Consider the following 13,979-nt stretch of genomic DNA (forward strand, 5'->3'; position numbering starts at 1 on the left):
CTGAATTTAAAACAAAAAATATAAATTTTGATACCTATGGGGTCTCAAACCCAAGTCCCTTCAAATTAAATGGTAGTCACTTTATTGTAAATATGAAAAGTAATCTAAGAGGGGTTGCATGAATTAGATTAATTGATATTAGTGAATTTTTCTCGATAATGAATGTTAACAATGTTTTGATTTTTTGAAACTATTATAACAATTTCGAAAAAATTAGAACAATATTGCTAACATTCATAATCGAGAAAAATGCACTAATACCGATTAATCTAACTGATTCACCCGCTCTTAAATCACTTTTCATATTTACAGTGAAGTGACTATCATTAAATTTGAAGGGACTTGAGTTTGAGACCTCATGGGTACAAATTTTATATTTTATATTTTAAATTTAGAATTGTTTAATATTACTATAAATCATGCGAATTATTTGTCACAAGTGTACGTTGGCATAGTGGTAAAGGCATAGGATGTGACCTAAATGTCTTAAGTTCGATTCCTTTTCAGAACAAATCTTATCTTTTTTTTTTTGTATTTTAAAATCTGAATTGTTTAAAAATAAAATCGAAATTAAAAATAAAAATCAATTTAGTATTTAAAAAATGAAAAATAAAATACGACTTGGCGGTCCAGTCACGGTTTAAAAGTAGAAGAAAAAACCGGTTTGAATAAAATATCCCCAGAAGGACTAATATGACCCGGTTATATTTTGTAAGGGATTAAATCGGGTCCTATTTTTTGTGGAGGACTAATTTGGGTTCTGTAGTTTTTGTGAGGGACCAAAATGGGTCTTCACTCTTTTTAATATTAAAATAATCAACTATAATGAAAGTATAGACTTAAATTTTAATTTAAAAAATAATTGAATAATTTAAGATCATATAAGTTTAGGTTGAGTTGAACCGGTTGAACCGGCGAGCTGGGTTGAGGTTGAAAACATTACTGTATACTATATACAACTTACCCACACAACACAAAACAAAAACACAAGCTAATGTCAAGGCTAAGGTTGAAGGTTTTTATTTTTTTGTAACGATACAGATTCCATCGTTACTTCCTTCTTCTTCTTCTTCCATTATCATCATCATCAAATTCCACATGGCATCATCAATTTCATCTCAACCCTTCATCCTCTCCCGCATCACCAACACATCACTCTATCCACCACCTCTCCCCAAACCCAAACAACTTCCCTCTCTCTTCTTCCTCCGCCGCTCCCGTCACCGTCCTTTTCTCATATCCTGCCACGTCGACGGAGACGACGTCGTTTCGACTCGTAATTCGAGTTTCGATAGAGGCTTTACCGTCATCGCTAACATGCTTCGCCGTATCAAACCCCTCGATAACTCCGTTATCTCTATTGGTGTTTCTACCGCTGCTAAGGATTCTATGAAACAAACTATTTCGACTATGCTTGGTTTGTTGCCTTCTGATCACTTTTCGGTTACTGTTAGTCTTTCTATTCAGCCTCTTCATCGGTTGCTTGTTTCTTCCATCATCACAGGGTAACTATAACTACCTTAGTCCTTATCTACCTCATTTTTTTTATGTATTTTTATTTAATTATTTTAGTCAAGAGATTAATTTTGATGCGTAATGATGTGTGTGAGATTAGACTAGTGATGTTGAGTTTGAACATTTGGGAGATGTGGTTCTTAATTCTGATTTTGATTCTTAAAAGGATTAGTTTTTGCACTTGAGTGTGGAGGACACTAAACCAAATTGGTGTGATCCGAGGGAGCTCGAGTTCTATGTGATTAGAAGTTTGAACATTTGGGAGAGGTGGTTCTTTATCGCAGTGTGGATACTTAAACGGATTAGTTTTTGCAGTTGAGTGTGGAGGATACCTATTTTGTCAATGGCACACAATAGCATAATAGCGTAGCGGTGATAGCGTTCGGCGCGACGCTTTTGGCCTGTGAGCCGCCATCAACAATAGCCGGTGTAGCTTCCGCTATTTGCGGCCCAAACATCTAATAGGGTTTTGGGGCAAAATTCCACAACGCCTCTTTATAAACCCCGTCTATTTTAAGGGTATAAATGCTAATTTTGATCCATTTAAGAGTCAAACTATGTTCTTCATTCCATTATGTTTTTTCTCACAAACAATCATTATGGTCTTTCTACTTTTGGTTCAGTTCTGTTGTGTTTTTTTCTCTGTTTAATTTTTATTGCTATGTAGTACTTTAGATTCTTTACTTTTTAACTATAAAAGCCTCTTTAATTTTGTGTATTTTCTATTTTTGAGTATTGACGTTTACTTTTCACACTGATTTATAGTCTTTCCAATAACGGCTATCCTGCTATCCCATTTTAAGGGGTCGGTGCTACGCGACGCCATCTGAGATTAATAACATAGGAGCATACTAGGACAAATCAAAATTCTCAATTTAACGCTAAAAAACATTAGAGTCTCTTCTAATTATTATTTTTGTTGAATTAGTCTCATTCAAAAATGTTAACCCCAACTCAAGGTGCTCTATGTTGTGCACAAAATATGAATTTTGGGTACCAGTGCACAAGTGGCTGATTAGGGAGGCTTGAGTAGCAGTACTGATTGGAGAATGGATTTATTTGACCAAAGCTCAGGGCGGGGCACCTTGAGTTGGTGCTAGCCGAGGCCAATGTTTAGATTCATTGGAGTAAATATCACAAAAACATAGGAGGGGTTCTATGAAAGGAGGGAGGGATGCTCGAGCGTAATGTTGCTGGATGCAAAGTATGAGAGAATAGTGCAAGGCTATGTTATCAAACTCGGCGTTTTGACCGTTATCTCGGCACAGATTGACACAGCCAAGAAAATCGGGCAAGACTGCCCCGTTCGGGGGGTGACTCGGCTGGAACGGCCACAATAATGGGATTTGATTTGCAACGACACTGCTCTGATGCGTCCGAGAGCGCCGTGTCAGCTGTATACGATAGTAACCTTAATTTTTTAATGATAGCAAGCTTATTTTAATGGCATTTACAAGTATGTTTTGGTTAAGACTTATGATATTTTTTTTCTAACTATGAATACTTAAACGTCAGTTCTTCTGCTCCCCGCTCCCGTGCCGTGCTACTATCCGAGATTGATAACATAGGTGCAAGGCAGCCTAGAGCAATGATCACTGGAGCAGTGCTGGAATGGTTCTGTGACGAGTGCAATCGACCGGTTGTGTACCAATACACCATTTTTTTTTGGTGTTACTGTATATTAATTGCTGCTCCATATTAAAATTAAGATGACACCAAATGCATCTCCTTGGTGTCATGATTTATGAATTTGGTGTCAATCTGTGTGTTTTGGAAGGGTCGGGGAAGGATTAATTTTGTAAAATTTTAAATTTTTAGACGATTACTGTGAGAATAATGTAGAGTGCTAAACTGCTCTATTTTTGTAACTGTTTGGTTTCTGGTTTTGTCTGCATAGTTGGCGTTTTTGTGTGAGAAATTGATAAATTTTGAATTGGTTGTTTTTATTAGGTACACGCTGTGGAATGCGGAGTATAGGATGTCCTTGACGAGGAATCTGGAAATGTCTTGTGTGGATGGAGTGTCAGAGTGTGAAACGCCTTTGGAGAGTTTGGAGGTCAAGCGTGGAGGAGAAGAACATGGGAAAAATACGAAGGTTGTTTCTGACTCAGGACTCAACGGTTTGGAAACTTGGAACAACAGCAGTAGTGGCACAGGAGTCTTTGGAGATTTGCCGCCCCAGGCTCTGAAATACATTCAACAGTTGCAGTCTGAGTTGTCAAACACGAAGGAGGTAAACCTCTTTTAATTTTCTTGTTTAGTTCGCATTTTTGTTCATATGATAATGAAATGGAAACTTAAATACTTACAAAGCGCTTGTTTTACATCATTAGTTCGACGCGTGTTCATGTGAATTCAAGGATCGTGTAGTGGAATTGTTGTGGTGTGCCGGTCAATTTCACCACCAAGATAGAGTTTCAATCTTTGTCGATTAACAGTCCAGCTGTCTTCTGAAACTGGATCTTCTAACTCCACTGCACCATATGATCTTACATCTTTAGTTGTTGGATTGACTTTTTTGAGCTTATGTATTGACTTAAAGATTTGTTAGACTTAGGGATAACTTATGGATACGATTTATGATATGTCTATAATCTGCTTTAAGCTTATTTTCTTAAACTCTCTAGGATAGTTTATAAAAACAGCTTATAGTTTATATGAAAACCAGCTTATAGCTTATATGAAAACCAGCTTATAGCTTATATGAAAACCAACTTATAGCTTCAACTTTAATTTATCTTTTATGATAAAAAAAGCTTGTACATAAGCACATATATGATAAGCGTTTATGCTACAAGCATTTAATTTAGTAGTTTATTCAAACAGGGCCTGGGTTTGTGTTCAAAAACTATTTCCGACTTATTTTCTCAAGCTTCTCCGAATTGTCAGTAGTTGTTTTCATCACTTCCCGCTAGAACCAGAAGTAGTAATCTATGTTGTCAATAACATGCTATACCACTATAGCATTTTAAGGGGCCGGTGTTACACAACGCTATCTGCGATTAACCATGTAGGTATTAATGCCACACTATTAACATTCTCTAGAAATGTCTAAGTTAAAGTGGCACCACTATTGTTATTCAGTTTAAAGGTTGATTCTATTTTCACCGGTCTATGTATGCATATGGTTTTATTACTCATAGACCATCTAAAAGGCAAGCTCAAAGAGCCAAACATAATGTGAGAATGTTCATTTTCTTTCAGGAGCTGAATGCCCAGAAGCAAGAAATGATGCAATTAGAACATGACAGGGGAATTCGGAATAATTTACTGGAATATCTCCGCTCTTTTGATCCTGATAGGGTAATGTCTCTCACCTTCTGTTTAATTTATATTTACGAAGTATTGTCAAATGGTGCTTATAGCACTATATAGAATAGCAAAATTTGAACAAATCACTATCTTCTCAACCTGTTATTGATAACACTGGATTTCAACTTGCAATTGAAAATATCTCCCTTTTTCTTTTAGCTTATTTCTATTCATGGTGCCGAGTTTAATTCAACTTTGTGATTCACATTGCATGTCTTGGCAGGTCAATGAAATGTCTCGACCTTCGTCAGTTGAAGTGGAGGATATAATTCACCAACTTGTTCAAAACATTATGAGAAGATTCCTTGTCGACGAAGCTAGCTCTAACTTTATGGAACAATCGGTAGAAGGAAACGTAGACTATCACTTTGACGATAGTGACGAGCTAAGTGATACAGTAGCCACTTCTCGCGATTACCTAGCGAAGTTGCTTTTCTGGTTAGTAAATTCCACTGTCAATGCCTTCACAACATTTTTTGCGTGGTTCTGTGAGTCATGTCCACAAATCCGAAGAATTGATGAATCATTCATTTTCTGAGGTCTCTTTAATAACTAGTTAAGTTCTTTACTGTGTTTAATGATGTTGATGTGTTGTTTCGATTTGCAGGTGTATGTTATTGGGTCATCACTTAAGAGGATTGGAAAACAGATTGCATTTGAGCTGTGTTGTTGGACTTTTATAGAGAGTAATGGTGGAAGCCTTGTATATTCTTTTCTTCTTCTTCTTCTTCTTTTCTTCAACCCCCAAATCCCTATAAAAAATTTTCTGACACAAGTTCAATGTAAAACTGGAAATATGTGAAAGGAATAATCAGTGACAATCCTTACTTTAAGCACTTCTTCTCTTGATTCATCATGCTAAGCATGAAATCATATCACATTTTAAGAATCTAGTACTAAATCAACTATAGAGTTTTATAATAAAGATTCTACATAGTGTTGATAAATAGCAACTATAGTAGCGGCGAATTTGAACAAATAGCAGCTATAGAGGCCTACATGGGCGGTGTAGCGCTATGGTTTTGATGGTATAAGAGAAGACATTGGAGAGCACTAGAGGTACTTTGCTTTCAAAGAAATTTGAACACAACAAAAAGAACAATTGATGCAAACAGAAAAGAACTGACCGGACAAAGCCAGTCAATGATGAGAAAAACACTATAGAGGGGCTATAACATTGTGGCGTAGAAGAATTTGATCAAATCACTATTTAGATAGGAGTAAATCGCAAGCATTAAAATGTAACAATTCATCATGTTTTCTAAAAATTCATCTTATTGTTTTTTTTAAAACAAGTCAAATTCATCTTAACCATCCATGTAATTGTCAAAATAAGAGGCTATTAAAATAGTTATTGTGAGTCAAAGTTGGAGACCCTTATGATTGAATCCAATTTGAACTGCAGCTGCAAACTGTCATCAAACTGTCATCAATAAAATGACATAATAAACATGTTCTAAGAAATAACATCATAACATGATAAAATGAGTATAATTGATTGTCTGTGAACATGAAGATAAAAAAGACTGAAATTGTATGTATCACCAAAAAATCTTTTGGTTGCTGTGTCTATACACTCGAATAAAAGAATGTCTTTTCACTAACAAATGAATCAATATAAATTCTACTTTCCTAAACCAATGAATGTTTATATCCCAAATGAGGAACATACAAATCATAAGGCTTCCACAAAAAATCAACAGAACACGGTTTCTTTGCATCAAGTCTTCTCCAAGGCTTCCCTTTCCCACTCCAATGCAACAAACTAACAGGTCCAGAATGCAAACTCCTACAGCTATCCACAACATTATCACCACCAAGACCATGTTGATTCCATCTATGATCAATAGCTTCCACCTCACCACCAAAAACCATCAAAAAAGGAGGCAATGATCCCAGTTTATAAACCCTCCTCTCCTTCTGAATCTCCATCCATTTCTCAATCTTCTTCGTGTATTCGCCTTCTCTCCATTTCGCCAAATCCATTACCATCACACCCGTGTTGAAATAACACGGCCTCGATTTTCTTCCCTTAAATTCTTCCGAAAACTCATAACTCGACCAAAACTCATAGCTGAAATACCTAGTGAAATTCGCATGACAATACTCCGGTGCACCAATCACCTTCGAATCACTCAACGAAACTTTCCATAGTTCTTGAATATCATCCACAACTATAACATCTGAATCCAGATATATAACTCTCTCAACACATTCTTCAAGCAAATCAGCCAAATAGCTTCTTGCATAATTCAAAGGATTCTCTAAAGCTTGTCTTATCGAAGGCGATATCAAATTCTCAACTAAACTTTCATTGAAAACATAAACCTTGAATCTCAATGAAGGAAAAGAACTATGAACAATCCTATCAAACTCATCTTTTTTCACCAATCTTGAATCTGATGCAATGAAATGAAAGAACAGATTCTTAGGACACGAAGTGTGTTTAAGAACCGAATGAATAGCAGCCATAGAGCCTCTCAAGTAATCCCAATCAATAGTCATTGAAACATGAACGAGTGAGGAATCACACACAAATTGATCAACAGAAGAATCAATTCTTCTATCAACCACTTTGCATTTGTGCTGATTTCTATATTCTGGGGCCTCTTTGAATATCATAAAGGTATCATCTTTGGACTCAAATTCATTGGCTTTGATTGTGATTTTGTTGGGTCTAGATCTAATAGCATTCACTTGAAAGAGAAGAAAAGAAGAGAAAAAGATGAAAACAAAAAGAGATGATTTAGATAGAAAGAACATCACTAACTATAAACCTTAGACTAAAAGAAGATTATAGTGATTGAAGGAAGAAGTTAAGGATTTAGAAAAGAGAAGAAGATGAATGAGATGAGAGACAAGGGTTAAGGAAAAGTGTTATTTAAATGGAACAAAGAAAAAAAAACCTATGAAACGCGGTTTGTAATGATGTCATTTTCATGTGACAGAGTTCAGACTATTCAACTTCTGTCTTTGGAATTTTGACATTAGGAAATTTCTTATGAGTTTCTCTTTTACCTAATATTGGGTCCCAAGCAAAATGTGAAAATTGATTTATTTAAGGTATGTTTTGTAATTGATGAAAATTGATTAAAATTGACTTTTATTATTTTGTATTTAAAGCTATTTGATTTAAATTATTCATAACTGATGAATCTTTTGGATATTTGAGATAATCAATTTTATGTTAACAATGATAATGTCTATATTCTTTTTTTTAAAACCGAATATTTTCTTAACACTAATTTCTATTGAAACACATAAATTATATTTTGATTGAGATTCTGTAATTTTCCTTAATTTAGAAGATTAATCATACAAATTATATTTGATTTATATAAAAAAATATTAAATTAATAATTTTTTAATATTTTTAGAGAATATCTTATTACACTAAAAGAATACATTGTACTTGTATACATATAAATTGTACTATAATTTGATGTTTTGTTAAAAAATTAGAATTTAGAATCTACATAACACTTTGTTTTTAACATGTTTCATAGATATATCTCTGAAAGTTTATTAAACTGAAATGATTTGCATTTTTTTTAACGTTAACTATGTTTTTAACGTCTCCGTAGATGCGTATGTACGGAATAAACCAAATTTTTATATAAGCATTTTTGATAACGCGCATGGTGCATAAGAGACCCAATGAATGGTGTTAGAATTTATCTATTTTTATGGTAAAATTATTCGAAAATTTTTCAAATATGTACTTATGTTATTAATATATCTCAAGAGAAACCTTTTATCTTCATGAAAAAAATTGAATATATGTATTTATTTAATCTATTTAGTTTGAAATTATTTAACCACATAAATAAATAAAAAAACTTGTAAATCATTTATAAATAAAAACAATTTCAAGAGAATTCTTAACGAATTATTATTTCATGCCACTTTTTTTAATAAATAATTATAAATATTGACTAGTAAATGTTGCAATAAACACCAAAAAAACATTAAGAGAATAAAATAATTAAAAAAGGAATTTAGGGAGTCTAAGTTTAAGTGATTATTTATTTATTTATTTACTCTACCAATTAAATTATTAATTTTGTTTGAATCAATGTGTAATATTTTTATGTGTGAATAATTATAAAAGCGTGTCAGTTATGATATACATGCACCTTTAAATAAAAATATTAAATTAACATTGGATGCTTTAAATTTTTGAATTGGGGTATAACATATGCGACCACGTGCTTTGCATATGTTGTCACACACGCATTATTCAATTCAAATTTATTAGTCATGACTGGCCACACACGCTATCCATAATTATATATAGTACACTGTTTAAATTTACTCTTATTATTGTGGTTGCATTTTTTTATTGTAATCATGAATATTTATTAATATTTGATTTTTTTAATTATTTATACAATAGTGTAGTGTTTATGATAAAAAAGATTATACTAACAATCCATTACAATTAATTTCAACTAATAATTTTTTTTATAAAAATATAAAATTGTTATGAATAATTGGATATTTGTTTCCCAATAATTTTATTCCTTATTTATAACAAATTGTATTTATTACCTTGTCCGAATATTATCCTATAAATAGGACCAATGTCTTTATAGAAATACACCGATGAAATAATACGGAATCATTCTATCTTTCTCTTTTATCTTCTTTTTCCTTATTTCATAACATTAACATGTTATCAGCACGAAACTCTACCAAACATGAAGAAAAAAAAAACTCTACTAAACATGGAAAAAAAATTGAAGTTTTAACTATTGAAGAAATTACCAAACTATTTTGAAGGATAGCAAAATGAAAAATATTGAATTTCTTATATTGTTCCCGAAGAACATATGAAGAATCCTTAAAGGATCGAAATATATTGAATTTCTTATATAGTTCTTGAAGCATCCCTAAAGGATAGCAAAACAAGATATTTATATAGTTCCTGAAGAACTTATAAAGCATCTTGAAGGATTGCAAAGAACTTATAAAGCATCTTTGAAGGATCGCAAATATTATTATTTTTATGAATAAAAGATTTGTGATTGAGTTCCTGAAGAACTTATCAAACATCCCGGAAGGATTGCAAATATTATTATTTTTATTAATAAAATATTTGTGTGATTGAGTTCCTGAAGAACTTATCAAACATTCTTGAAGGATAGCCAATAATAATTGTTTGCTATGATTCTTGGAGAACTTATAAAATATCCCAGGATTGCACAATGAATTTTTTTTGATGAATTATACAAACATGTATGTTATAGTTCTTGAAGAATTATAAATATTTGTGTATGTTATAGTTCTTGAAGAATTATAAACATTTGTATTATTGTAAAGAAGTTTTTTTATGTTAGGAACTCTCTAAAATTGTTAGGGTACCAATTATTACCGATTTGAAATATTATAGATTATATTAATTATTGTTTATTTGAAAAGCTAGTATTTTGTTAAATATAAAAGCATGTCTCCTTAGTAGTTGGATAAATTTATTTTTGTGATTTTGAAAATACAATTATTCCGAAATAAATGAAAAGTTTAAAGTGAATGTTTTATCAATTAAAATTTTAAAATAACTTTGATTTTAAAATTATTTGTGATATTTTAATTAAAAAAAATTAATATATTTTATTATAGCTGAAAGTTTTGTGTGTATAAAATATATTAATATCTACTTTCAATTTGAGTGTAATATAATTTATTGTGAGGGCGTGCATATAATATTAATATTGTGATAATATATTTGATATATGTATTTATATGTATAAATAATAAGATTTAAGATATTTCATTTTATTGTTAAATACTACTCAATTAATTTATTGAAAATAAATTAAATAATTTTCAAAGATCTATATATGATATGATTGAGATAAATAAGTGAAATAGATTTTTTTTTGAATATATTTTTTGGATATTTGTTAGAATCATAGAGGGTCTGTTTGGTAAAAATAGCGGTTGACTGATAATCTAGCTGATAGCTTATAGCTTATGACTGATGGCTGATGACTGTTGACTTATAGCTTATAGCGGATGATTGAGACTGATAGCTTATAAGCCATTGAAGTGTTTGGTAAAATTAGCGGTTCAATTAACTTATAAATGTAAAATGACATAAAAGATATTTAATATATAATTATTTTTTTAAACTAAAATAAATTATAATGGTCAAAAATGGATTTTAATTAAAATAATAAGGATAAAAAGGAAGAAAATATAATAAGCTACAAGACATAAGCTAAAACGCTATTTGAAATAGCGTCTGGAAAATAAGCTATAAGCTAGTAAAATAAGCTATAAGTTCGTTATGAAAAGACCGTTACCAAACGGGTCTAAATTATCAAATGAGCTTATAAGACATAAGACATAAGCTACAAGCTCGAAAACACGTCTTACCAAACAGAGCCAAAATATTTGTGAGATATCACAAATTATTATATATAGTATTTATTGATTAATTACTATATTAATAATATGATGATTAATGAAATTGATCTTATGAAAATAAATATTTATATTCAATTTATGTACGATGAATGCGTATTGTAAAATATTTTTATGATGATAAAATCAATACCTTCCAAGTCATTTAGAGATTGAAACAAATTAAAAGAATAGAATCTTATGCATTATTGTAAACCAAAAGTTTAGAGATCACACTTAAGTGTATTGTTGGCAAAATTGGTTGGGTCATCTCAGATGTATTATGATGCGAGAATTAGTTTTGAAGAACCAGAAGTTTCTTCAATCCATTAAAATTTGTGTTTCCAAAAGAAAAATTGAGAAATTGAGTTTTTATGACATTAATTGTTGCATCGACTAAAAGATCATGCATATGTCTACTCACAACCAGAAGTTTGTGAAATTATTTTCTCAACTAATTAGACTAAGATCTTGTTTTCTGAATTTTTTAGAAATTCATGTATAAGTATCACATATATTATTAAAATTGATATAGAACATCATGTAATATATGTTCATAAAAAGAAAATGGACCTGAAGATCCATTCTTTAGACGTCTAAAGTTAATTATATGGTTTATACTTATGGGATTATCAATTATACAGTATATAGTTGAAACACCCAAAGTATGATATTAAGATATTTATTCGCATCAAGCCAACAAGATATTATATCTTAGTCCTCCGTAATTTATTCTAATACTTCTCATCTAAGTGAACATTTGGATGTGTTGCGTATGTTCCAATTGCTCCAATATAATACATTAAGATGAGTCATGAAAGAATATTGAAAAAATATAATTAATATGAATCTCAATTTTGAGGATATAATTTGAGCAAATAATCAAATACTTGATTGCAGCCCAATAGGCTGATTATCACTTGATAAATTAATTTTCGCAATATTAGGGGGAGAGAATAAGCAGCTGAAATCATGAACAAGAAGTTCAAATGAACAATTTTAATTCTTGATCCTCGTACAAACCAATATGAAACAGAAGTTCGAAATATTATTCATTTGCAAATTATATACAACCATTTACATAATCTAATATCACAATCAAAGTGGATTCCCCTGTTGGATAATCTAATATAGCAAATGAATTGAAACCGTGCATGAAGCATGGTAGAAAAGTCGGTTCCAATATTAATAATCCTCTACCAAGCAAATAAGCTAAAATTAAAGATGACCCATGTGAGGATATAGAAAATCTAAAAGAATCTTCGGACATAATAAAAATTTCATCTCCAGAAGATATTGATCAGGTACCTAAAATTTATGAAAATAAAGAGATCTCGATAAATTATGTCCAAAATGGAATACAATGGAATCGATACGAAGTCAACATTGATAATATATTTATGTACAATATAACGCTAAATGACAAAGAGGATCATGAGTCAAAGTCTATTAAAGATTGTAGACAAAGTAAGAATTTACCAAAATAAACATATTCAATTGAATAAGATTTAAACTCACTTTACAAGTGACCCAATTTTGGACCTGTAGTCCGAACACCTTAAGGTGTAAAAATCAATGGCATATAAATGAGTTTTTGTGAAAAAGCAGAATAAGAATGGTAAAAAGTTTGATTTGTTGCTCAATGATTTTCACAAAGACCTAAGATTGGTTTTGATAAAACATATCCACCTGTAGTGGATTCAATTAATTTTTCGATATTTTATTAGCCTTATAGTACTTGAAGGGCTTAATATGAACATGATGTATGTTGTAATATTTTATTTATACGGATCACTTGATAGTGACATTTACATGAAACTCCCTAAAGGGTTAATATACCAGAGACACATAATTCCGAATCTCGAGAAAGCTATTCCATAAAATTGAATAAGTCTCTCTATGGTTTGAAACAATTTGTACGCATGTGGTATAACCGTCTTAGTAAATATTTGCTTAGAGTGAGATATACAAATAACTCCATTTGTCCTTGTATTTTTATAAAAAAATATTATTGGAACTCCTGAAGAGCTTCTAAAAGCTATGAATTGTATAAAGAAAGAGTTTGAGATGAAGGAACTAGGAAAGACAAAATTATGTCTAGGTTTACAAATTGAGCATTTTGACAAATGAATATTTGTACATCAAGAATGCTATATAGAAAAAGTTTTAAAATACTTCTATATGGACAAATATCACCTGTTGTCTACTCCAATGGTTGTTAGATCATTAGATGTAGAGAAAGATCCTTTCAGGTCTTGAGAAAAGGATGAAGAATTGTTTGGTCCTGAAGTACCATATCTCAGTGTAATTGGAGCACTGATGTACCTTGCTAACTATACACGCCTGATATATCATTTCGGTCAATTTATTAGCAAGATACAATTCTTTACCTACACGAAGACATTGGACTGGAGTCAAATATATACTTCGTTATGTTAGCGCTACAATAGACACGAGTCTGTTTTATACCAAAGTATCCAGACTCGAATTAACATGTTATGAAGATGCAGGTTACTTGTCAGATCCTCGCAATGGTAGATCACAAACATGTTATTTACTTACATGTGGTGATACAACTACTTCATGGAAACCGGTGAAACAAACAATAGCAGCAACTTCATCTAATCATGCAGAACTTTTAGCACTACATGAGAAAAGTTGAGAATACGTTTGATTGAGATTCTTAATCCAACACATACAAAGTACTTGTGGTTTGTCTTATGGAAAAACAAAATACAACGACCATA

General features: G+C 31.4%; 2 protein-coding genes across 2 annotated transcripts; one reads left to right on the forward strand and one right to left on the reverse strand.

Moving 5' to 3' along the window:
- The first annotated feature begins 978 nt into the window (after window positions 1–978).
- On the forward strand, window positions 979–5,660 carry LOC131627044 (uncharacterized). Its single transcript, XM_058897883.1, has 5 exons — window positions 979–1,505; window positions 3,466–3,748; window positions 4,720–4,818; window positions 5,051–5,265; window positions 5,435–5,660. Exons 1-5 carry the CDS (start codon window positions 1,099–1,101, stop codon window positions 5,508–5,510), a joined length of 1,080 nt encoding a protein of 359 aa, XP_058753866.1. The 5' UTR covers window positions 979–1,098; the 3' UTR covers window positions 5,511–5,660.
- Window positions 5,661–5,793: 133 nt separating this feature from the next.
- Window positions 5,794–7,692, reverse strand: LOC131627043 (probable galacturonosyltransferase-like 10). Its single transcript, XM_058897882.1, has one exon. The coding sequence runs from the start codon at window positions 7,588–7,590 to the stop codon at window positions 6,460–6,462; it is 1,131 nt and encodes a 376-aa protein (XP_058753865.1). The 5' UTR covers window positions 7,591–7,692; the 3' UTR covers window positions 5,794–6,459.
- Between the last annotated feature and the right edge of the window lie 6,287 nt (window positions 7,693–13,979).

The sequence above is a fragment of the Vicia villosa genome, unplaced genomic scaffold (genome assembly GCF_029867415.1).
Source record: "Vicia villosa cultivar HV-30 ecotype Madison, WI unplaced genomic scaffold, Vvil1.0 ctg.000345F_1_1, whole genome shotgun sequence".
In the NCBI taxonomy this organism is placed as follows: domain Eukaryota; kingdom Viridiplantae; phylum Streptophyta; class Magnoliopsida; order Fabales; family Fabaceae; genus Vicia; species Vicia villosa.

What these genes read in the sequence shown, in the direction of transcription:
- LOC131627044 (XM_058897883.1), top strand. Translation starts at nt 1,099, where the DNA reads ATGGCATCATCAATTTCATCTCAACCCTTCATCCTCTCCCGCATCACC. An exon ending in GTTTCTTCCATCATCACAGG is followed by an intron (nt 1,506 to 3,465) that starts GTAACTATAACT and finishes TGTTTTTATTAG; the next exon opens with GTACACGCTGTGGAATGCGG. An exon ending in AGTTGTCAAACACGAAGGAG is followed by an intron (nt 3,749 to 4,719) that starts GTAAACCTCTTT and finishes ATTTTCTTTCAG; the next exon opens with GAGCTGAATGCCCAGAAGCA.
- LOC131627043 (XM_058897882.1), bottom strand. Translation starts at nt 7,590, where the DNA reads ATGTTCTTTCTATCTAAATCATCTCTTTTTGTTTTCATCTTTTTCTCT.